At 43.0% G+C, this 26,087-nt stretch overlaps 1 protein-coding gene and 1 long non-coding RNA gene across 3 annotated transcripts in view; one reads left to right on the top strand and one right to left on the bottom strand.

The window, feature by feature from the left end:
• LOC130361974 (uncharacterized) overlaps window positions 1–15,671 on the top strand; it is a 58,031-nt gene extending 42,360 nt beyond the window's left edge. The window contains exons 2-3 of the long non-coding RNA XR_008891217.1: window positions 13,554–13,810; window positions 15,564–15,671. This is a non-coding gene — a long non-coding RNA (uncharacterized LOC130361974). The remainder of the gene's footprint in view (window positions 1–13,553; window positions 13,811–15,563) is intronic.
• LRRC1 (leucine rich repeat containing 1) overlaps window positions 1–26,087 on the bottom strand; it is a 254,328-nt gene that overhangs the window by 15,645 nt on the left and 212,596 nt on the right. For both annotated transcript variants that reach the window (XM_056565745.1, XM_056565744.1), the window contains exon 10: window positions 11,747–11,830. In XM_056565745.1, coding sequence (XP_056421720.1) covers window positions 11,747–11,830 — 84 coding nt within the window. The remainder of the gene's footprint in view (window positions 1–11,746; window positions 11,831–26,087) is intronic.

The following is a 26,087-nucleotide window of genomic DNA, read 5'->3' as shown; positions in this document are numbered from 1 at the left end:
GAAACCAGTTTACATCATGTAGTGTACATAAACTAATAATGTAATGCCTCTTGTTCTCTCTGTAAGAAAGCACAATACACATTGGGAGAATTTTATCAAAGCATGTCCGGAGGAAAAGTTGCCCATAGTAACCAATTAGATTGCTTCTCTTATTCTGCAGAGGCCTTGTCAAAAATGAAAGAAGCAATCTGATTGTTTGCCCCCCCCCCCCCCCCCCAAATAACCTTAAAGATACTGATTCCTAGGTAGCATAGCTGAATGAACAAAGTCCAATTAACCTCTGTAGCTATGAAATGCCTAGAAAAAATGCCTGGTCTACGAGCAGAGGCTTCTGGCTGGGTATTCCACACGCACAGTAGTCGGCACTAGACCCACTTGAAAATGTGCTGTCTCCATAAGCAGCAATACATTTCGGAGCCAGTTCAGCGTACCGCACTGTACCATATGCCCAGATACAAAGACACACTAAATATATAGGAAGTTATTGTGTCAAATCTATTGCACTGTAAGTTATATATCCATTTCCTGCAACTAGAATAGAGGGAGGAAATCAGTGTAGATCTTAGCATCTTTCACATATATCTCCATGACATTTCAAAATGTAAATAGCAATGACACTAATGCTGAACATTTCTACAACTGCAACAATTAATTTCGTCAAGAAATACATAAAACTGTGGACCATTTCCATTGACAAACTGCACCACTCGAATGTCTGAAATAACCTGCTTGACATACAATAGAAAGGAAAACCAGTGTGAGCTAAAAAAAAAGTAGATTTTTATGCTTAATGTAAAATCTCTTTCTCGGAGGATCCATTGGGGGACACAGACACCGTGGGTATATGCTGCTGACACTAGGCAACAAAAAAAGTTGGCCCCTCCCAGCCGGGTAGACCCGCCTACAGACTCTGAACTATCAGTTTAGTTCCAAAGCAGTAGGAGAGGACCGACAGGAAAAGAAAAAAACAGCAACTGTCCGAGGAATCCACAGACAAAAAAAATAACCGAACTAACCCTCGGACAGGCAACCAAACCAAGGAGACCAGAACAAATGGGTGGGAGCTGTGCCACCCAATGGATCCTCCGAGAAAGAGATTTTACGGCAAGCATAAAAATCTACTTTTCTCGTTTGGCTCCAATGGGGGACACAGAGACCGTGGGACGTACCAAAGCAGGCGGAGTCTTCCCTTTGCAGTGGTAAGCTTCCGAGATGATAACCCTCTGTAAGCACAAAGAAAAAGAGTCACACTGATGAAAGGATGAAGTGACCGAAAGGTAAATCCGAACAGCCCGTACAACATCAAGACCATGAAGCAACCATTCCCTGGGATGGGACAGAGCTAGGCCAAAGGACGGGAGGACAATATCCTCATTTAGGTGAAAGGCGGAGAAAACCTTAGACAAAAAGGATGGGACTGGATGGAAAACAAATTTGTCCTGGTGCAAGACCAGGAAGGGGGAACAGCAGGAGGGAGCCGCCAGCTCCGAAACTCTCCTAATGGAAGTGACCGCAATGAGGAAGGCCACCTTCCAGGAAAGGACACGAAGAGAAATGTCCCGGAGATGTTTGAAGGGTGTACCCTGCAAAGCACTGAGAACCAGATTCAGATCACATGGCGGAGCTGCATGAGCTACACCCTGCAGAAAAGTGTGGATGTGAGGGCCGGACCCCAGGGGGTGCTGAAAGAATGGAGAGAGCAGACACCTGACCCTTAAGGGAACTGAGAGCCAAGCGTTGTTCCAGCTCCGACTGCAAAAAGGAAAGAAGACGTGGAAGGGAGAAAACAACTGGGGAGAAGGATTGAGACTCCCACCATCTAAAGTAGGACTGCCAAGTACAGTGATAAATCTTTGAAGAGGAAGGCTTGCACGCCATGATCTTTGTGCGGATCACCTGGGGAGAGGACCCCCTTGCCCTTAGAACTGCAGTTTCATCTGCCACGCCATCAAATGCAGCGACAGTAAATTGGGGTGGCAATGGGGACCCTGAGAGATCAGTTTGGGCCGAACTGGGAGGCGCAGTGGTACATTTGCCACTATGCGAACAACGTCGGCATACCACGCGAGCCTGGGCAGTCCGGAGCCACAAGAATGGTGGGGACGCCCTCTGCTTTGAGTTTCCTCAGGACCCTGGGAAGGAGAGGAAGAGGTGGGAAGAGATAAGGGAGGACAAAGTGCAACCAGGGGATCACTAAGGAGTCTACGGCTAGGGCCAGAGGATCTCGGGACTTCACAACGAAGTAAGGAACTTTCTGGTTGTGGCAAGACGTGAAGAGGTCCATGTCTGGAGTGCCCCAGAGGTTGCAGATCTCCGTAAACACCTCTGGATGAAGAGACCACTCGCCGGGGTTGGCAGAGGAGCAAACGAGGAAGTCCACCTCCCAATTGTCCACCCCCGGAATGTAAATCGCCGAGATGGACGGAACTCTGAGTTCCACCCAGAGCAGGATCCTGGAGACCTTGGCCATCGCTGCGGGGCTGCGAGTGCCACCCTGGCAAATGACATATGCCACAGCCGTGGAGTTGTCCGACTGGACACGAACAGGACGTCCTGGAGAAGGCTCTCCCAATGGAGGAGGCAAAGGTAAATTGCCTGAAGTTCCAGGATGTTGATGGGGAGAAGAGCTTCCTGGGAGGACCAACGGCCCCGGACCCGTTCGATCACTGAAACCCCCCCCCCCCCCCCCAACCACTGAGGCTGGCATCTGTTGTAATGACCTGCCAGTGGAGGGGCAGGAAAGAATGCCCCTGTTGAAGAAGAGGAGACCGAAGCCACCACAGGAGGGACTGGTGAGTCCTGAGGGGAAGAAAAATCCTGCTATCGAGGGATAGCAGAGACTTGTCCCACCGGGACAGAAGAGAAAGTTGAAGAGGTCGACAATGAAACTGAGTGTAGGGAACTGCCTCCATGGCCGCCACCATCCGACCCAGAAACGAATGGAAATTGGAAAAGGACGATGGAGAAGACGAACTCCTGTTAACAGAGCACGGCGCTTATCCGGCGGGAGCCGAACCCAGGTGGCTGCCATGTTGAACTGGAGTTCCAAGAAGATCAGAGACTGGGTGGGAATCAGATTGGACTTGTCCTGATTTACCACCCAGTCAAAACGGGACAAGGTCTGAAGAGTGAGAAGGAGTCTCTCCTGATTCTTGTCCCTGGTTGGAGCCTTGACCAGGAGGTCGTCCAGGTAGGGGATCACGGACACACCCTGGGCTCGCAGGATGGCGATCACCGCAGCCAGGACCTTGGTGAAGAACCTTGGGGCCATAGCTAGGCCAAAAGGAAGGGCCACAACCTGAAAATGGTTCTACGGAACGGCGAAGCGGAGATAGCACTGATGCGCCCCAAAAAAATGGGATGTGAAGGTAAGCGTCTCAGATATCCACTGAGGAAAGAAAGTACCCTTGATTCCTGGATGCCACCACAAAACGGACTGACTCCATACAGAAATGATGCAGGAGTAGGTGACTGTTGAGGAGCTTCAGATCCAGGATCAGGCAGACGGAACCCCCTTTTTCTTGGCGACGACGAACAGGTTTGAATAGAAACCCGAAAAACACTCCTTGGGAGGAACTGGTACGATCACTCCCTGAGCGAGAAGGGTCCGAAGCGTGACCCGAAAAGCCACCGCCAAGGAAGGAGAGTGAGGAGGGCAAGATCGAAAAAAAGCGGTCCCTTGGAAGGGAAGCCAACTCAATCCGATAGCAGTCAGAAACGAGATCTTGGAACCAAAAGTCCTGCACGTGGGCAATCCAAACGTCCCGGAACAGGGACAAACTACTTCCCACCCGAAAAGAATGTCTGGGTGGGGGCATCCCTTCAGGTGGAGGGAGGCTTACGAGTGCCCGACTTGGCCGCAAAACATCCGGAACGGTTATTCGACTTCCAGGAGGGGCGAGCCTTGAAGGAAGGAGCCTTCTTATCCTGTAAGGGTGCCAGTCTGGCTGCCTGACCCGAGCCAAAATACTGAAAGGGCCGAAAAGAGATTGATTTCCTGTGGGAATCAGCTCAGCGAGACTTGTTCTGCGGTAATAAGGAGCTCTTACCTTCAGTAGCCTCGGAGATCATCTCATCCAGGCATTTTCCGAAGAGTCGGGTTCCAGAGAAAGGAAGCTCAGTAAGAGATTTCTTGGAAGCGACACAGCGTCCCAGGCCTTGAGCCACATGGAGCGATTAATTGCCACCAGGTTACCTGTGGAAAAAGCCGTACAATGGGCAGACTGCAAGGAAGCCAGAGGATAACACCTTAGGGCATTTGTAATATTGCCCGCGACAAGGATCAGGGGAGGGAGAGCAAACCTATCTGGAGAGCAAACCTATCTGGAGAGCGGGCACAAGGAAGATTGTCCGAAGGCGGTCAACACTGCGCCAGATTGGATATTGACTGGGATAGGGAGAAAACCCATTCCGGAGGGGGGGGGGGGGAGCAGAACCTGCCCGCTCCAGCAGAACATCCTGGTTTCAGTGTCCCTCAGATGGAGAGAAGAAGCAGGCTGCAGCTGGAAGAGCAGGCACTCCTTCCAGGAGAAGAGAGGGTGAGGAGGGAGGTCCCAGCAGAAGGTGGAACCCGAAGTAGCCAGACTCTCATTGGTGGAAATGAAGGAGGCTTATACTCACCCTGTCCCAGAACAAACTTACCTACTGAAGTCTTCAGCCAGCTATTAGATACCTGCATCATGCCGGGCTGAGACAGCGAGACGAGCAGAGAAGGTAGGGGGACCTGGACCTAGGTATAACCTCAGGCACTGGCCAGTGGCGAGAAAGGATTCCAGGACATAACTCAATGCCTGTGCCCCTTCGCATATGTGGGGGGGGGGGGGGGGGGGGAACAGGTAGCACCATACTCCTGAACCCCCACCTAAAAACAAGGAAATAAAAAGGAGATAAAAAGCTAAAATTACTTCCCTTAACTAAAAAATTCAAAAGTAAAAGACCAGTTCTGGAGAACTCTAGACCTGTGTCTGCCTCCTACAGACATTAAGCTAAAACTGATAGCTCGGAGTCTGTAGACGGGGTATATCCTGCTGGGAGTGGCCGACTTTCTTTTTGCTACCTAGTGGAAGCAGCATATTCCCACGGTCTCTGTGTCCCCGAATGGAGCCGAACGGGAAAGTGCCCTTTCATTGCTAAAAGCCTCTATTAGTGTTATTGTAACTGTTATTCCTGGGTTTCTGTCACTAAATGTCAAAGTGTATGACGTACAAGAAATAAACCTGAACAGTTGAGACGGAACATACACCTTTCTGCTGTAATCTCTCATTTCAAACAAGAATATAAATGTATCTACATGCAGTATTTTACCTAAGAATCAGTTTGTGAATACAGGCACCTGCACAGGAACAATATGTATACGATAACGATGTGTATAACGATATGTACAGAGAGCAATGTACATGCAACAGCTGTGACACCTCTACAATACACACTCTTATAATATCACACAGTACAAATAGGGATTGAATTTTAACTAGCATTATCATAAAACTGGACTGTTTACACTGTATTATGGCTTCCATTTTCAGAAGATACATAAGTAATACATTATATTCTGTTTGACTTGTCAGTTATGTTTTATATTTACACACAATGGGGGAGATTTATCAGAACTTATGCAGAGGAAAAGTTGACCAGTTGCCCATGTCAGATTGCTTCTTTTTTTTTTCTTTTTCCAAGAGATCTTGTTAAAAATGAAAGAAGCGATCTGACTGGTTGCTATGGGCAACTGGTCAACTTTTCCTCTCCACAGGTTTTCATAAATCACCCCCAATGACAAAATGGGTTTGTCATGTTACTGTTTCATTTTAAAAGGACTATTCAGTTTTAATTTAAAAACCATGTGAAAGTGTGCTAAATGTGTAACATAACAAGCTACACTATACTGTCCTTACCTAGTCCAGCACCCGTGCCCCAATTTAATTAAATCCTAATGCTTCTTTAATGGAAAGAATAGCACCACAAACTACACTGTTTTAAGGTACGTTCATAAAACGTACATTTTCACATATCTTCCCACACAGATTTCAAATCGATGTTAAGTGTCACTTCCCTGGGAAACCACATCATTGGGTAGCCACACGCACAGCTAAGCTCCCACAAATGGACCTAACCCTCTTATAAATCGGCAGCAAATCAAAGTGAAAATCTGAAGGTCTGCTTTGGATTTCTGCCTCTCATTTTCTCCAAAACTACAAAGCACTTCTCCAACCAGAAAAAAATTTAAATAAGTGTGACCATAGACATACTACTATATATATATATATATATATATATATATATATATATATATATATATATATATATATATATATATATGGGACAGCACATGGGCTTAGTGGTTGAGTATCCTCTGGGTACTCCAGTTTTCTCCAACTCTCCAAAAACAAATTTGGGATTAAGATTGCGAGCTCCAATGGGGATAAGGAACTATTTTACTGATAACAAGCTCTATACAACACCACACAATTGGTTTGCGCTATATAAATAAAAGGAACTATTATTATATGGCTGGTTAAGAAAGTTTTATAGCATGATTTTATGTAGCAGACAAAAACACAATAACTAAATATCAAGTGTTCCTCCAGTTACAGATGAGACATCGAATACATCAGTACCAGCAATAGGCTGTAACCCTGTTATGTAGTTTATTAGCAGAGTTCCTATGTAGCACACACACCCGTGCTGCATACTCAATTGACTATACAGATCCGGCAGCAGACCGATCCCTGTGCTCTGCCTCCTAGGCATCCATATCTAGCAGGAAGCTTCACTGCGTTACTTCTATTGTAATCAATAGGAGATTTACAGTAGAGACTCCCTGCTGGCTATGGATACAGAGCCAGATGGAAACAGACAGATGATAAATCCATTGCAATACTTTGTGGTCAGAAATGGTGAGGATGTTGAAGGTGCATTACGGGGAAAAAAAGATGCAGACAAATGTATAGAAAACAACTACTTAAAATTTTCACCATGTTCAATAACACATAACTTCAGGCACATAACTTCACCAGAAACAAATCTTCACAGAATAGTTACAGAAATTATCAGTAATTGTTTACTAAGTTTATATGAGAATTTATTACCTTTTTACATCTAAATCCAAAAGCAAAAGTGCGCTGTTTCCTATGAAAATGACTGCAGTCAGGGGTGTGGAAATTTTATAAAAACTACTTGTCCACGGGACTAAAATGGAGCAAAATCTACTTGTCCCTCATGACGATCCACTTGTCCGGCCAATTTTCGCTTTTACGCTCTCGTTTTTTCCTCCTCGCCCTATAATAGCCATAGCTACCTACTATAATGACACCTTTTAATTTTTCAATAACATATTCTCTGAACCAAAAAAATATATAAATATATAATAAGGGAAGTGAAATTGAAATAGTAAAAGATAATTTTGCAGATTTGGTGGTTTTTCTTTTCTGCGCCATTTACCTTGTGGTTGAGGTAACATGTTCGTTTTATACTTTAGGCTGCCTGATTACAGCGATACCAGATTTGTATCGTTTACGTCATGTTTTACTAATTCTGGACTTATTCTAATTTTTTTTAATTGCCATTTTTTAACCCCTGTAGCTTTATTTTTTTTTCCGCATACCAGGCTGTATGAGGGCTCATTTTTTGCGCCATAATCTGTTTTTTGTATCGGTACCATTTTGGTATTCATCTGACTTTTTAATCGCTTTTTTACTTTTTTTTATGGGATATTATAAAAATTTCAAATCTGTGGTTTGGTATTTTTTTTTTTTACATTTACCGAACGGGATACATAATGTTATATTTTAATAGGTTGTACAATTACGCACGAAGCGATAACGAATAGGTTTATTTTTATTATGTTTACATGTTTTTATATAGGTAAAGGGGGTGATTTGAACTTTTAACATGGAAGGGGTTAATGCAGCGGTCTTCAAACTGTGGCCCTCCAGATGTTGCAAAACTACAACTCCCAGCATGCCCGGACAGTCCTGGCATGCTGGGAATTGTAGTTTTGTAACATCTGGAGGGGCACAGTTTGAAGACCACTGGGTTAATGTGTGTCTTTCAAACTTTTATTAAAACTTTTATTTATTATGATTTTTTTTTTTAACACTTTATTACACTTATAGGAGGAATCATTAGATTCCTCAGACAGATGAATAGAGATCTATTGAACTCTATTAATCTGTGTGCTCTGTGATCCATTGATAGAGCCTGGTCCAGCCAGGCTCTATCAATGACAGAGCTGGGACTGGAGGAAGCAGAGGTAAGTCCTCCGGCTACCTCCATAGTGGATCGCCCCCCTGCGATCGCGCTCCGGGGGGGCGATCCACCCCACTAGCCCACCAGGGAGCGTTCACATGTCCCTTTAGACGCCGCTGTCAGCTTTGACAGCGGCGATCTAAAGGGTTAATAGCCAGCTGCGGCGATCGCCTCATGCTGGCTATTAGCGGTGGCCCCCGGCTACTGAGAACAGCCGGGGGCTGCAGAGTATGGAGCAGGCAGGAATCCGGAGCCCGCTCCATACATACTGCAGAGCGCCGCATACAGTCTCCCCGTGCAGACGTGCAGGGAGCGAAGGCAAAGGACGCAGATCTGCACGGGGAGAAATAAGCCACGCCCCCTTCATCTCCCCCCGCATGTCTGCAGAGCAGGGGAGAGAAGACAAATACACAGCTTCTCATCTCCCCTGCTCTGCTACACAGGCTGCAGAGTATGGAGCGGGCAGGAGTCGGGTGCCCGCTCCACACAGACTGCAGATCGCCACGGCACTTGTCAGGTCCGGCCCTGCTTGCCCGAAGCCGGGCTAAGGGCCGGACAAATTCACCTGCCCGGCGCCCAAAACTGCTAGTCCGGGGCGTCGGGCGATAGAAATTCCACATCCCTGTGCAGTGCATTATGGTAAGTCACATGACTGTTATGACTAACAACAATTTAGATGAATGAATTGACTAGTTGCAGGATAAAAAGAAATAAAATAACTTACAATGTTTAATTTTGGAAGTGAATGGAACAAAAACATGGTAAGTACAACATACAGCTATTAAACATTTCATGTAGACTATTCAGAAGAAATCTTTAAATTAGTAGTTGTATTATACAATAAATTGTAGAAAACCAATATAGTTATGTAAATGGTAAATATACTACATACATGTACAGTCAACTATAATACACACTAAATCTGCTCTTACACATTAAAGTCAGACCAGTTAACTAATGTGTACGGTGACACTCTCCCCCATTGGCAGATGAATGGGGACAGAAGGGTTAGGCATGTCTGATTTTAACATGCCCAAACCTTTTGTTCTCAGGGAGCCTGCCAGCACCTTTCTTCCCACTCCTAATTCAGAATACATGCACACAATGTTCTAATCCTAAAAAGTGTATACACACCTTGTAATATTATTGCTCTCAACAAAACCAGCTGAGAGTAAAAGAGTTAAAATTTGCAGAGCACAAATATTTTTTCAAATACATTCATTTAGCAATTTTGCCACCTTCTGCTGATTTTTTTTTTTGCTTTTTCACCCCTTGTTAACAGCTTGTTGCCATGGTTGCAGTCCACTACCACTACTCTCTAGGGGAGGTGGTTGATCTGGTGTTTTGTGTATATACACACACACACACGGTCTGGAAAGGGTGTGTATGTAATACTAATATATAATGGGGTGGGATGAGGTGTGTATGTAACGCTAATCTAAAAATATATATTATAAAAAATATATATCTATCTATCTATATATATCTATATATATATCTATCTATATATAGCGGCCAGGCAACAAGCTGTCAACGTAGGGAAGGAGAATGTGGAAGATGTGCTAAATGAATGTATTAGATAAAATATTTAGTTGAGATGGAAACACCCTTTTAAAAAGGTCCTGGGCTTTTATTCCTCCCAGTTGGGGAATCTAGAATGACATCAAATAAAGTACAACCCCCTAATAATAAGCTGGTATGCTTCCAGATTTAAGTCTAATGCAGTGAACATGATTGTCTACAATCATGCGGTCTAGGGCAGAGAAGCATTCCATAAAGAGTAAAGTATAGAGGAGCCCTCACCCCTGAGTCTTCTGATTCCTTTATTCTTAATTAAACATACAGCATAAAAGGCACAGCAGGGAGATAGGATAAGAGAGCAGGGAGAGTGGTCTAGTAAGAGCCGTATGATGTTGATGCTCACTAAGTGAAGGCCAGAAGAAGTTCTGTTCGGCACCATACTGCTGTTACCAGACCACACACCCTGTTGTGCTGTATGTAAAATTTAGAATAAAGAAATCAGAAGACTCAAAGTGATGAGGGCTCCATCTATATTTTACTCTCTCTATGGAATGTCGCTAAGATACTTTTGCTGTCTGATTGATGTTGAGCACATCTAGGAGAGTCTCATGGGTGACTGTGCCTGAGATATCCAGCTAATGCATTTCCTATAGTTCTACCTGTGGATAGTGCTGTGCCAGAGTTCAAAGCACCTACCCTTTTCTACTGTTAATGTCAACACTCCTGGTGAAGTTGGCAGTGAAGTTGTTTGTGTTCGTATTCTTATTGATCAGTGTCTCTGGTGATATAGGTCCATAAAGGGGTTAGGATCCCTGGTAGTCTAGGGCAGGCAGATGGTTAATTTTAATACCCGTGGTGGATGGCAGTGAAAAGGTTAATGCTGCAACCTCCAGACTTTACTTTCCTGTTACTGGGACAGCAACAAGCATATATGGTTCCCATCCTGTTCGCAGAAGCACAGATCATAGAGATGAGTTATGGGGAGATAGAGAGAACTGTGCTTCTGTAACAATATGGCTGCACAGTTCTCTCTGATTAGCAGAGCAATTTAAGAGCCTTCTGCATTGGAACAGACAATCCCTAAGCAATGATAACTTCTGGGGTGTGTGGCAAGCTGCATGCCTCTTTTTTGACCACTCACTGGCTTTTAAGGACAACTTATCCCCTAGATAGAGGATAAGTGTCTGATCGCAGGGGGTTCTGAATGCTGGAACTCCCTGTGATCTCCTGTATGGGGCCCGACACTGCAGCAGCTCTCCCTGTGCAGGCGGTGTGTAGGGTGCCGCATGCCACCGAGGCTGACACGCCCCCTCCATGTATCTCTATGGGAGAGGCGGACATGCAGCGTTCGTGCATCCCTACCTCTCCCATAAAGCTGAATGGTGGGGGCATGTCTGTCGACCTCTTAATAAGGTTGACAACACGAGTATTAGCTGCACAGAGCTGCGGCAGTGCTGATCCCCATACAGGAGATCGTGGCACCCCCCCACGATCAGACACTTATTCCCTATCCTGCGGATAGGGAATAAGTGTCTGTGGCTACAGTACTCCTTTAAGGACATCGGGGAAGATTTATTAAAACTTGTGCAGAGGAAAAACTGATCAGTTGCCCATAGCAACCAGATTGCTTCTTTCCTTTTTAAAAAGGTCTCTGAAAGAAGAGATCTGATTGGTTGCTATGGGCAACTGGTCAACTGTTCCTCTGCACAAGACTTGATAAATCTTCCTCACTAAGTCTACCTGTAATAAGCCACTACTTTTAAAGATACATTACTCTCAGTAGAACGTGATACAGTCCCAAAGTCATTCCCAGCAGTCTGCTCCCTGCACATGAAGTACCCGTTGAAGAAAATAAAGAGTTTCGCATTTCAAGATTAACCGATCAGTGCTCTCTACTATCTAACTTACTGTTATTCTCAGTATAACTTATTCTAGTAACAGATTCCTTTAGCAGAATGCATACACTGCATTCTTCTCTCACCTCTTTTGGCAGGGACATTAATTTGTTCCTATCAATGTTCAAGTTGTTAAGCTTCTTTAACTTCCCAATGCTCCTAGGCAAAACCTGTGCATAGAAAAAAAAGAATAGATTGTATAATGTGTGTTTTGGTTTTCAAAACAGTGCTTGAGAATCAAGATACCAGATTAGGTTTAGTGCAGCATTTTATTTCATTCTACTTACCATTGACATATTTAAAGAACAAAAGAAACTTAAAGGGGTATTCTGGGCAAAAATATTTCATCCCCTATCCAAAGGATAGGCGGATAAGGTGTCTGATCGTGGGGGGCCCGCTGCTGAAACCCCCCCCCCACCCCCCCGCGATCTCCTTGCAACACCTACATTCTATGCAGGTGATGAATCTCCAATTTTGGAAACCTCCAGTTTTTCGGGACTGGGGACATGACGTCACGCCATGCCCCCTCCATTCACGTCACACCCCCTCCCATAGACATGAATGGAGGGGGTGTGGCGTGATGTCCCCAGGCCCGGAAACCCTGTGGTTTCCGAAACTAGAGACGTAGCACCCGCACGGCGGGTCTCAGCAGCGGGCCCCCCCGCGATCATACATCTTGTCCCCTATCCTTTGGATAGGGGATAAAATATTTTTGCCCGGAATACCCCTTTAAATTATTATTATTATTGTTTTTTTTTTTAAGTCCCACAGTGACGGAATAACGAACCACAAAAGTAGCTGAGGTAGGCTTTATGGACATTGTTACATGGTAGACGTGTAAATAAACAAAGAAACGGAGCTACTCATAATATTGTGAATTAATAATTCATCTTTATTAAGCATAAAGTTAAAAATACATGATTAAAACAGGAGGAAATCGACACAGACAGGCAGCATACCTTGGATATATATCAGGGCATAAATAAAGTGCAGAACATGCTAGCACTGAGAGAGATGGCGTATGTGACTGCTGGATAAATAGAACTACTACAAGCTCGAGTCTTATCAAAAAGACAAAGAGCAGATGTAAAAGTGCAAGTGCAATAAAACAGTAGGTTTAAGGTGAAGACTTCACAGCAATGAACAATAATCAAGATGGATACATACCACAGTGCAATAGAAGTACTATAAGTCCCAGAATTCCGCCGCCCCTACACGTGTTTCGGTTCGCTTACCTTCGTCCAGGGGCCAGCAGACCAAAAAACGTGTAGGGGTGGCGGCATCCTGAGACTTCTAGTACTTCTATTGCACTGTGGTATGTATCCATCTTGATTATTGCTCATTGCGGTGAAGTCTTCACCTTAAACCTACTGTTTTATTGCACTTGCACTTTTACATCTGCTCTTTGTCTTTTTGATAAGACTCGAGCTTGTAGTAGTTCTATTTATCCAGCAGTCACATACGCCATCTCTCTCAGTGCTAGCATGTTCTGCACTTTATTTATGCCCTGATATATATATATATATATATATATATATATATATATATATATCCCAGGTATGCCGCCTGTCTGTGTCGATTTCCTCCTGTTTTAATCATGTATTTTTAACTTTATGCTTAATAAATATTAATTATTAATTCACAATATTTTGAGGAGCTCCGTTTCTTTGTTTATTTAATTATCAATTTTGGAGTCTATTATTTAGGCTTATTCTACTAGTAAAGGGGCATTGCATATAGTCACTACATGTAGCCAGTGTTATAAGGCACATTGTCACAGTACATTCTTTGTTCCCCTTATATGTAGATGTAGATGTTTTACATACCTACTTGGTAGATGTTGTAAATACCTAATGCTCATTTAAGACAGGACTGATATTTTTTATTTTTCAGATTAAAAATGAAAATTGGTTGGAATGAGTAACAAAGCCACTGTCTGTGAAGATTAGTTCTGATACATGGCACCACCACAGTAAAGCTGGCAGATTGGCTGAGGAGCATGCATGGGGCCTCCTGGCTTTCAACAGAAAAAAGGATCATGCAAACTGGATCAATAACACAGAAGATAAAACATTAAAATCCTTGAAACAAGCTTTTTTTCAGCCAAAGCACGCAAATTTTTATATTTTACAACTTCTTTTACAACTAAGGTACTTGTTCACGTGGATGTTGTGCTCTGGTAAATGGATCTCCGCCGGCGAGTCTGTTGCAATGACTAGAGTTGAGCGGAAAACTAAAAATAGCCTAAGCCCTATTTTTTTTCTCATTCAACTCCTGTAAAATACCAAATCCACAATGGAACCCCATTCAAATGAATGGGATTCGTCAGGACCCGGATGTGTCAGTTGTTCTCCAGACTAAAAAAAGATGATCAAACCCAGGACAGGTCAAAGCACAAAGGCAGTGTGAACTTAGTCTTAGCCACATATGCTGCTAGTAATACATCCAGACAGAGCACTCATGATGCGTTGATAATTAGCATAAACTTCTTCATTTCATCTCATGTACAGTATAGGGGAGGCAGACTCCTACAGGGAGTGGGGGTGTTCAAAGGCAACAGACAGTATTGCGCACTCAGCACTTCATCAGACCCCTATTTTGTCAGACGCAAGGAGGTGTGCTTTAATAACCAGCTATTACAATGTCACCATAGTGATACACTTAACCCCTTAACGACGCAGGACGTAAATGTACGTCCTGGTGAGCTGGTACTTAACGCACCAGGATGTACATTTACGTCCTATGCATAACCGCGAGCATCGGAGCGATGCTCGGGTCATGCGCGGCATGTCCCGGCTGCTGATAGCAGCCAGGGACCCGCCGGTAATCGCGATTGCGGATGTCCGCCATTAACCCCTCAGATGCCGTGATCAATACAGATCACAGCATCTGCAGCATTGCGGTCACTAAAATGGATGATCGGATCGCCCGCAGTGCTGCCGCGGCGATCCAATCATCCAGAACGGCAGACGGAGGTCCCCTCACCTGTCTCTGCTGCCTTCCATGGGACTTCTGCTCTGGTCTGCTCAATCGCAGACCAGAGCAGAAGATAGCCGATAACACTGATCAGTGCTATGTCGTATGCATAGCATAGTATTAGCAATCAAATGATTGCTATAAATATTCCCCTATGGGGACTATTAAAGTGTAAAAATAAAAGTTTAAAAAAGTAAAAAAAAAAAAAAGTGAAAAGAATTTATAAAAAATGTATTAAAAGTTTTATATAAGCAAATATGGTATCAATAAAAAGTACAGATCACAGCACAAAAAATGAGCCCTTATACCGCCGCTTATACGGAAAAATGAAAAAGTTATAGGTCTTCAAAATAGGGGGATTTTAAATGTACTAATTTGGTTAAAATTTTGGCGATTTTTTTTAAGCGCAACAGTAATAGAAAAGTATGTTATCATTTGTATCATTTTAATCGTATCGACCCAAAGAATAAAGAACACATGTCATTTTTACTATAAATTGTACAGCGTGAAAACACAACCTTCCAAAATGTGCAAAATTGCGGTTTTCTTTTTAATTTCCCCACACAAATAGTATTGTTTTGGTTGCGTAATACATTTTATGGTAAAGTGAGTGATGACATTACAACGACAACTGGTCGCACAAAAAACAATCCCTCATACTAGTCTGTGGATGAAAATATAAAAGAGTTATGATTTTTTGAAGGCGAGGAGGAAAAAAAGAAAACTTAAATATAAAATTGTCTGAGTCCTTAAGGCCCAAATGGGCTGAGTCCTTAAGGGGTTGATCTGAAAATGATAAAAAAAATAGGGTTCTATATAGCATTAAAGTCAAACAATGTATATCATGTAGATCTACATTTACCGTTTATAGTTTAATCTGTGACTGCATCTTTTACTATATCATTATATCCGCTCCCTTAAAAACAGGCATAGAGCTACGTGTTTTATTGCACTCATGAAGTGTGCTTGGTAGCGATTTCAAGGCTTTTGATGCACTGGAAAGGGTAGAGACTCCTCAAAGGGGTGGAGATTGAGATCAGCTGTTAATGGTGAAGGAATCCAGATGGATTTTCTGCTTGAACACTACAGGTCTGCTTGGTCTGAACGACTGTAATAAAATAAATGTATTCCTGTAAGTTATCTTTGTTCTGACTCCTGATTCATTGTCATCGATGTTTTTTACAACCTTATGTGTATTGTTTATTTATTTATTTATTTATTTATATAGCGCCTACAGATTTCGCAGCGTTTACAATTATGGGGTACAAACAAAGACAAGTATCAGACATAAAATTACACAATAACTATTGTTATTAATATGTCTTATGTGTTGTACGTTTGTGTGTTGTAACGTTTGTAATGGCAGCTTATAAAAGCACACCTCCTGGGATCTGACGTAATGGATATAGCACTGAGTGCGCGATCCTGTCCGTTGCCTTTGAGCACCCCACTCCCTGTATGTGTCTGCATCCACCACATTGTACAAGAGTAAATAAAGAGGTTAATTTACTCCAGTGCTTTGTCTGTTCTATCTTTGGGATGTTCAGTTTATATAAATACTGTACATGTTCATTTATTGTAACATGCAGCACTGAAGACGTGTGGTTATAATCAGGACTGCAGAGATAGTGTGAACTAAACTATACAACCAATATCGCTGAATTGAAGTACGCTGTGCCGAGGCTTGTTTTCTCTGGTTCTGTGGAGTTGACTGCTAGCAAAAAAATACATTGCCACATCATGAATGCACATAAAGAAGCAAGTGGCACCGTGATATTTATCAGAGCCTTTTGCTGGTCACTGAAGTGATGAAGTAGTAAAAACATAAAAAGGCATCGAATAACTATGGCCAGATAAGAATATCCCTTAGGGAATGCATCACCTAAGTTTTTTTCCCCTGAATACAGCCAGATACTAAACCTGTTTTTTTCAAATTTATTTCTGTGTGCATATTTTTTTATTACATTTTTTTGTACATTATAGGGGCTGCAATCTTGTGTGAGCTGTTTTTGACAGTATTTAACCGATATACTTTACAGTAGGATACTTGGACCATAAACGGTAGACAGGACCGATCCTATTCACATGAATTGCAGGCTCTACTGCCTTACTCTGACTTTTTCTAAGGTCATTCTATGGGGAGGGGGATGGTGATCTCTGCTGTGAATGGTGGTGGATTCAATGTTATCTATATACTGGTGTCACCTTTCAATGTACCCCCGTCTGTGATTAGAAGAAAAGCATAACTGGAAAATGGTCTGTACAGAAGAGGAAGTCTCCTTTTAGTTTTAGGCAGAATGGCCAGAATAGAAACTGCAAGATTTCAGGATTATTATAAAACATAAATAGTAAAATTAAAACATGTAGTTAACATAAAACCTGGCTTAAATAATGTAATTTTCTAATGACACATTTTCACTCAACTAAGACTATTGTGACCAAAAAAAAAAAAAAAAAAAAAGATAGATAGAAAAACAAATGTTTCCTATTGAAAAGGTTCTTGGAAATATTCCTATTATAATTGTTTACTGAAAACTGCATAGAAAAGCTATCACACCATATCAATTCATCTGCTGTTGGGCTCCGTTCTTTTGTCCCCGTTAGCGAGATCCTTTGGTTATCTTTTGCAAATTGATTTACAAGGATCCCATTGACGTCAATGGCATTGTTTTATAATTCTTTAGCATCTGTTTGCACCAGTTATGTTTCTATTCCGTTATTTTGACGGCAAAAAGACTGTGCAGAAGTCTATGTAACATTGAAGTCTATGGATGACAGATACACATTTATGTCATCTGTTTGCATCCATTATCTGCTGTGTCCGTTGTAATCCGTTATTACATCTGAGCACGCTCAGAAGAGGACCTGAACCAGTAAATCACATTGCATGTCAGTCTTTACATTGTGCAACCAGCATCTTTGCAGAGCACACAATTTCTGTTAGGTAGGTAAAGCTGGGATGCTTATGACTAATAAGGTAATGCCCGTCACGCCCCCTCCCATAGACTCGCATTGAAGGGGCGTGGCCGTGATGTCACAGGGGGCAGGGCTGACCCCCGCATCGCAAAATCAGCATTCGGAACATTTAGTTCCAACGCTGGCCAGTGGAGTACCCCTTTAATTTTCATCAGTAACAACATATAAAACATTTTTGGATCCGACAGTGCCCATTTAAATGTAATTCTGCATGCTCCTTAATATGGAGAGGGAATAGACAGCCATTGTAAATTCCCATAGTACCCCACCGCACATTTCTCCAAAACTACTAACAAATCCAAGCAGCTAAAAGAAGACATTTTAATTAATACTATGCACAAAGCATTAAAACCACCCACACGTGAAAGCTGTGGTCAGAATGTACTTCCATTTCCAAGATAGGAAAATATTTACAACAACCTATTACAACTCTCTAACCTTAGAAAACATTTGTAAGCTAAAGAAAGAACAGATTTCTGTCAGGACAAATTACTCAACTCCCAAGCAAAAGCGCAGCGAGGACAGCTGTAACGGTCTGCACATTGAGGCAGAATCATGGAACAAATTTATGTGACAGTACACTTCTAAGTAGTGCATGCAAATGCTAATGTGTGCAACTAAGACAAACAATAGAGCGTTCTGTACCAAAGACTCCAATTTACCTTACGCTGGCAGAACTATTGTTTATTACACACGTGAAAAGGGTCATTACTGAGAGACTCTGTAGAGCATGCGGAGGAGAGGTTTGCGGTGCACTTTTCAGCTTACAGTGGAATAATAAGTAAATCTTTCTTCCTCTTACCTGACTACATAATTCCCTGAAGTCAAGCAATGGCCGACTTTCTATAATAGTCATTACTGTCCCTCCCTCTTTCCGAAAGTCAAAGATGGGCATCTTACTATTTTTACCCAGTGGTCACAGCAAAGGCCCCTGTCCTCCTAAAGAAGTGGTGGGGAATGTTTTTTTTCTGCAAAGGGCCATTTATAAAAAAAAAAAAAAAAAAATTTTTATCAGCTTAAAAACTACCCGCTATATTTGGTCAATCATTCAATCAACTCCCCCTAGAACTGCTTCTCTTTAGCCAGATGTGTGAAGATACCCGGTAAGAATGATGTTGCTACTCGCAACGGATAAGTTTACTTGGGTCAGTCTGGAGATTTGGTAAATTTGCCCCACTCCCACCATCCCTCCCAAACCAACCCCTCCCCCCTGGCATTAGTGGGTCAAACCAAATGATGGAGCTTCCCCACCCAGGTTTTAAGCGCACAGCAGTGCCCGCCTCCAACAAGTCACAGCAGTGCCCCTATTACTAATCTTCAGTGGCTTGGAACTTTTGGCAGTAGCAACTCACCTGACAGGCAATGTTTGCTCTTTGCCTTGTAATTAGTGACCAGTCATCTGTCACAACAGTAGATATTCTAGTTGTTAAGATTACTATGTTTTCTAGGCACTGTGAGGCTATGTTGCATATTACTGCACTGGCATTTGTTTTCTTTTTTCATAGCTTTTTTTAATGTTTTTATTAAAAACTATTATGGATTGTTAAAATCTCTAACATAGGAGGCAGAACAGTCTAGATATAGATTCTATCAAAACGATGATCTAGATCAAACAGATGAAGACAAAAGAACAAAGAACAACCCCCCCCTGTTATCACCACATGCTTACAAAGAATTGGTACAAAAAGTACAGGGAAATGGGTAATCTGTAAGCGTTCCAAAGAATATCAAAGTGTATATTTAAAGCTATAATGATTGACATGACATGAACTTGTAAGAGAAATCTAATAAATGACTCCTGTTGAAAAGAAACAGTCAATAGATTCTGTAACGTAGTGTGAAGCCAATTCATGGTAACAATAAAAGAAAGAATACTAAGCGATTGTCTGAGCTAGTGATTCTGTAGTATACAAGTGGGTGTAAGTATACAAGTGAGAGGGATTTAACCCCTTAAGGACCCGTTTTTGCATTTTCATTTTTTCCTCATCACCTTATAAAAATCATAACGCTTTCAATTTTCACCTAAAATTCCATATTATGGCTTATTTTTGCGCCACCAATTCTACTTTGCAGTGACAGTCATTTTTACCAAACTATTCATGGCGAAATGGAAAAAAAATTGCCATTTTGTAATTTTTGGGGGATTCCGTTTCTACGCAGTGCATTTTTCGGTAAAAATTACACCTTCTCTTTATTCTGTAGGTCCATACGGTTAAAATGATACCCTACTTATATAGGTGTGATTTTGTCGTACTTTTGAAAAAAATCATAACTACATGCAGGAAAATTTATAAGTTTTTAATCATCATCTTCTGACCCCTATAACTTTTTTTATTTTTCTGAGTATGGGCCAGTATCAGGGCTCATTTTTTGCGCTGTGATCTGAAGATTTTATCGGTAACATTTTTGTATTGATCGGACTTTTTGATTGCTTTTTAATGATTAAAAAAGTGACCCAAAATACGCTATTTTGGACTTTGGATTTTTTTTGCGCGTACGCCATTGGCCGTGCAGTTTAATTAACAATATATTTTTATAGTTCAGACATTTCTGCAAGCGGCGATACCACGTTTATTTTATTTACAGTTTTTTTATTAAATGGGAAAAAGGGGGTGATTCTTACTTTTATTAACCCCTTAAGGACACAGCCCATTTTCACCTCTAGGACGCAGCCCTTTTTTTCACATCTGACCAGTCACTTTAAAACATTAATAACTCTGGAATGCTTTTACTTATCAATCTGATTTCGAGACTGTTTTTTCGTGACATCTTCTACTTTTACATAGTGGTAAATTTTTGTGGTAACTTGCATCCTTTCTTGGCAGTGCACGTGTGTATATGTAGTGTTTTACTTTTTATTTTATGTTAGTGTAGTGTAGTGTTTTTAGGTTACATTCACACTGACGGCGGATTACACTGAGTCTACCGCTAGGAGTTTGAGCTGCGGCTGCAGCTCAAACTTGAAGCAGGGAACTCACTGTAATCCGCCGCCAGTGTGAATGTAACCTGTACATTCACATGGGAGGGGGGGGGGGGGGGGGCAAAACTACAACTCCCAGCATGCACTGACAGAACGTGCATGCTGGGAGTTGTAGTTTTGCAACAGCTGGAGGCACACTGGTTGGAAAATACTGAGTTAGGTAATAGAACCTATTACCTAACTCGGTATTTCCCAACCAGTGTGCCTCCAGCTGTTGCAGAACTACAACTCTCAGCATGTACTGATTGCCAAAGGGAATGCTGGGAGATGTAGTTATGCAACAGCTGGAGGCACGCAAGTACAACTCCCAGCATGCAGAGACAGCCATTTGCTGTTCCGGAATGCTGGGAGTTGTAGTTTTGCAAGATTTAGAGAGGTTCAGGCTGGAGATCACTGACAGTGGTCTCTAAACTGTGGCCCTCCAGATGTAGCAAAACTACAAATCTCAGCATGCTAAGACAGCAAACTGCTGTCTGGGCATGCTGGGAGTTGTAGTTTTGTAACATCTGGAGGGCTACAGTTTAGAGACCACTCTCCAAACTGTCGCCCTGATGTCGCCAGATGTTGCTAGGCAACAGACTCCCGGACACGCGGCACCATACTCACCTCCACCGCCGCCATGATCACAGCCGCCGCCGTCATCTGGAGCTCCGCCGCCGGGTAAGTGACCGCCGCTACTACACGGTTCCCCCCCGCTGTGCCCGGACACCGATGGGTGGGCATAGCGGGGGGGGGGGGGGGGGGGGGAACCGAACTTTAACCCCCCCCCCCCCCCAGTCTGCTATTGGTCGGTCGCTCCGCCAATCAATAGCAGGGATAGGAGGGGTGGCAACCCTGCCACCTCACTCCTATCTCTTCAAGGGGGATCGAGGGTGTCTTGGACACCCTCGAGCCCCCTTATTTTATTGCGGCGCCGCCGTTGGTGGGCAGGGGGAGAGCGCTCCCCCTGCAAACACCATAGATGCCGTGATCAGAACTGATCACGTCATCTATGGGGTTAATGCTGCCGGGACCGGCGCGATCACGGCCCCGGCAGCTGCGGTGGGACTCCGGCTGTGATTGACAGCTGAGTCCCACCCGCGATCTCCTGCGCTGCCCGCGGCAGAGCAGGAGATCGCTTGGACGTATGCATACGTCCATTTGCGCGAACGTGTAGTTCGCCTGGACGTATGCATACGTCCAATAGCGGGAAGGGGTTAAGGAAGGGGTTGAATGATCTTAACTTTTTTTTCACACTTTTTTTTTTGCAGTGTTATAGCCACCAGTGTTATAGTGGCTATAGCACTGCACACACTGATCTGCTACACAGATCATTGTCGTGCATTAACACGGCAAAGATCAGTGTTATCGGCAGTCGATTGCTCAAGCCTGGATTTCAGGCTTGGAGCAATCAATCGCCGATCAGGTGTGATGGAGGCAGGTTAGGTACCCTCCGCTCGCGTTCTAGCTGATCGGGACATCTCAATTTCAGCGCGATGGTCTTGATCAGCCCAACTGAGCTGCCGGGATTGTATGTTTGTTACCTTAGACGCGGCAATCAACTTTGAACGCCGCGTCTAAAGGGTTAATAGCGCGCGGCACAATGACTGGTGCCGCACGCTATTAGCCCAGGGTCCCGGCTTTCATGTACTGGGACAGGGCGTACAGGTACGCCCTGTGTCCTTCAGAGGTTAAAATTAAGGCAATACTGTAAGAAGCATTGTGAGCATTGAGTGCATGTCTGAGTTTTTTTTTTTTTTTCCTCTGTCTAGGAGGAATACAGGTGGAGAGTGGGTAGAGTAGTTAATTAGCAGCTGATAAACTCCAGCTGTTGCAGCCAGCTAGCCCTTTGCTTTCACTTCCAGGAAGTGGAAGAGAGAGGTGGTATCTGGTAACTATAAAAGAAAGTACACTAAGCGATTGTCTGAGCTAGTGATTGTGTGTCTGTATACTAGATTGTGAAGTATACAAGTGAGTGTAAGTATAAAAGTGAGAGGGACTTTAAATTCAGGGATTTTAATTGAAATATTAGATTTTTTTACTGTTAATTTTTGCATTCCTTAAATCTAGTATGGCCTCCATGATGGAAAAGGCAGTCAAGTGTGCATCTTGCACAATGTATGCAATCCTTGAACAGCAGTTTGAGGGTGCATGATGTTGTGTGAGATGTGTGAGAGTTGTTCATTTGGTAGCCCAGATCCTGGATCTAGAGGAGCAACTGGAAACACGGAGATGCACTGACAACCTGGAGAGGAGTCTCCTGCTCACTGCGCAAGTACTCTCTGGGGCAGAGGTGGGGGAGGATAGTGGGATGGAGGCGTAGGACAGTCAGGCAGCTAACTGGGTTACAGTTAGAAAACGGGGTAGAGGGAAAAGTGTCAGGGAGGCTAGTCCTGATCTGGCACACCCCAACAAATTTCCCCAGTTGGCAGATGAGGGGGATGCCATTTCAGAGCTAGCAGTACTGCAGGACTCTGTCTCTGACCACCAGGGGGGTGTCTGCTCCAGTAAGGAGGGAGGAGTGCAGGGCAGGCCAGACAGGTACTCGTAGACTCAAATAAGGGGACAGACAGGGTGATCTGTCCCAAAGACCGGGATCGCCGAACAGTGTGTTGTCTACCTGGCGCTCGAGTTCGGCACATTGCAGATCGGGTTGACAGGTTGCTGGGTGGGGTTGGAGAGGACCCAGCAGTCATGGTACATATTGGCACCAATGACAAAGTAAGAGGTAGGTGGAGTGTCCTTAAAAATTATTTCAGGGACTTAGGCCGCAAGCTTAAGGCAAGGACCTCCAAGGTAATATTTTCTGAAATATTACCTGTACCACGAGCCACGCCTGAGATGCAGCGGGAGATTAGGGAGATAAACAAGTGGCTCAGAAGCTGGAGTAGGAAGGAGGGGTTTGGGTTCATTGAAAACTGGGACGGGCCTCACCTCAATGGGGAGGGTGCAGCTGTGCTTGGGGAGAAGATGGCTAGAAGGGTGGAGGAATGTTTAAACAAGGGACTAAGAGGGGGGGGGGCTAAAACATAGAGGGGGAAGATAGGGTAGACAGAGAGGGGGGGACTTATTAATATACCTGGGGGGGGAGCGGAAGGAGGGGTTAGAAAAGTTAATAGGGATAGGCTTCATAGGAAGAAAAAAGATACACCTTTGAATTGAATGTTGACTAATGCCAAAACAGAGGAACTGGAGTGGTTGATGTCTGAGGAAAATTTATGACATAGTGAGTATAACAGAGACTTGGTTGGACGATAACTGTGACTGGGCGGTCAACATACAGGGTTATAGTCTATTCAGGAAGGATCGGACAAAACGGAAAGGGGGAGGAGTTTGTCTATGTGAAATAGAGTCTGAAGGCCGCACTGTGGAAGGATATATGGGAGGGAAATGATAATGTGGAGACATTATGGGTAGAAATACTGTATATGGAGATAAAAAAAAAATAGCTATAAGCTATCAAACATAATGGAAGAGGCATAAAATCAATTACTGAGGCAAATAAACAAAGCAGCAAATCAGAATGTTGTGATAATAATGGGGGACTTAAACTATCCTGATATAAATTGGGAGACTGAGGCCTGTGAATCTCATAAAGGAAACAGGTTTCTGACTATAGCTAAAGACAATTATCTGTCCCAAATGGTGCAGGGCCAGAGGGGGTGCCCTACTGGACTTAATATAAACCAACAGACCTGGCAGAGTAACTAATGTGCAAGTAGAAGGACACCTAGGAAATAGTGATCATAATATAATACATTATAACTTGTTCTGCAATACGGGAATCTCTTAAGGGGCCCCAAAAACAATTAACTTTAGGAAGGCAAAGTTTGATCAACTCAGAGAAGCCCTTAATAAAAATTGGGGTAATGTCCTCAAAAACAAGAATATTGACACTAAATGGGAGAATTAAATCTTAAATTCGCACTGTAAGATGTATATACCTTATGGGAATAAAAGGGTCAGAAATAAAAGAAAAACCAATATGGATGAATAAAAATGTTAAGGGGCAAAAAAATGACAAAAATAAAGCATTTAAACTACTAAAACAGGATGGCAGTGAAGTAGCATTAAAAAGCTATAGAGACAAATGTAAAATATGTAAAAAACAGATAAAAGCCACAAAAATAGGGACAGAAAGACTCCTTGCCAAAGAGAGTAAAATTAACCCCAAAATGTTTTTTTTTTTTTATTTTTTTTTTTTAACAATAGCAAATAGCAAAAAGGTTAAAAATTAAAGTGTTGGCTCTTTAAAAAAATGATGAGGAAGAAATCAAACTGGGATCAGGAAAATACAAATATAAAACAAATTCTTCTCCACTGTATTCACCAAGGAAAACGAAATGCCAGGTGAAATACAGCAAGATAAGGTAAACTCCCCAGTACAGGTCACCTGTCTAACCCAGGAAGAAGTACAGTGCCGCCTACAAAAAAATCTAAATAGACAAATCGACAGGTCCAGATAGCATTCACCCCCATGTTCTAAAGGAATTAAATAATGTAAAAGACAGACCCCTATTTTTAATATTTAGGGACTCTATAGTAAGAGGGACTGTTCCCCAGGACTGGGCATGGCAAATGTGGTGCCAATATTTAAAAAGGGGTCAAAAGGTGACCCCGGGAATTATAGACCTGTTCGTTTACCTCCGTTGTATGCAAATTGTTTGAGGGTTTTCTAAGGGATGCTATTTTGGAGTACCTTGATAAAAATAAAATGTATGACTCCATATCAGCATGACTTTATGAGGGATCGGTCCTGTCAAACTAACCTGATCAGCTTTTATGAGGAGGTGAGCTCCAGACTGGACCAGAGGCAATCGCTGGATGAAAGCATTTGATACAGTGCCGCATTAAAAAGATTGTGCATAAAATTAGAGGGATTGGGCTGGTGGAAATGTGTGCAAGTGGGTAAGTATATGGCTCAGTGATAGGAAACAGAGGGTGGTTATGAATGGTAATTATTCTGATTGGGTTACTAGTGGGGTAACAAAGGCATCAGTCTTGGGTCATGTTCTATTTAATAAATTTATTAATGAACCAAACCTCCAACCTATCCAGATCCATTTGTAACAGTGCACTGTCTTCTATAGTTTTTATCGCTTTACAGAGATTTGTTAAGATTTGGAAAGATTGCTACTTTACTATTTAACCCCTCTACAGGGTCATTAATGAATATATTAAATAGAACCGGACCCAAGACTGACCCCTGTGGTACCCAACTAATAATGTTACTTATTCTGATTAAGTGACTGTTAATAACCACCCTGTATCCTATCACTGAGCCAGTTACTTACCCATTTACACACATTCTCCCCCAGCCCAATCCTTCTCATTTTATGTAACAATCTTTTATGTGGCACCGTATCAAATGCTTTGGAAAAATCCATATACAACGCTCCCTCCCATAGGCTTGCATTGAGGGGGTGGAGCGTGACGTCACACGGAGGCGGAGCCACGATGTCATAATACTCCTGCCCAGTGAATAGCAGTCATCAGACCTGGAGCGAACATGCTCC

The sequence above is a fragment of the Hyla sarda genome, chromosome 3, assembly GCF_029499605.1.
Source record: "Hyla sarda isolate aHylSar1 chromosome 3, aHylSar1.hap1, whole genome shotgun sequence".
Taxonomy (NCBI): Eukaryota; Metazoa; Chordata; class Amphibia; order Anura; family Hylidae; genus Hyla; species Hyla sarda.
This window is presented reverse-complemented; position numbering and strand designations above follow the sequence as displayed.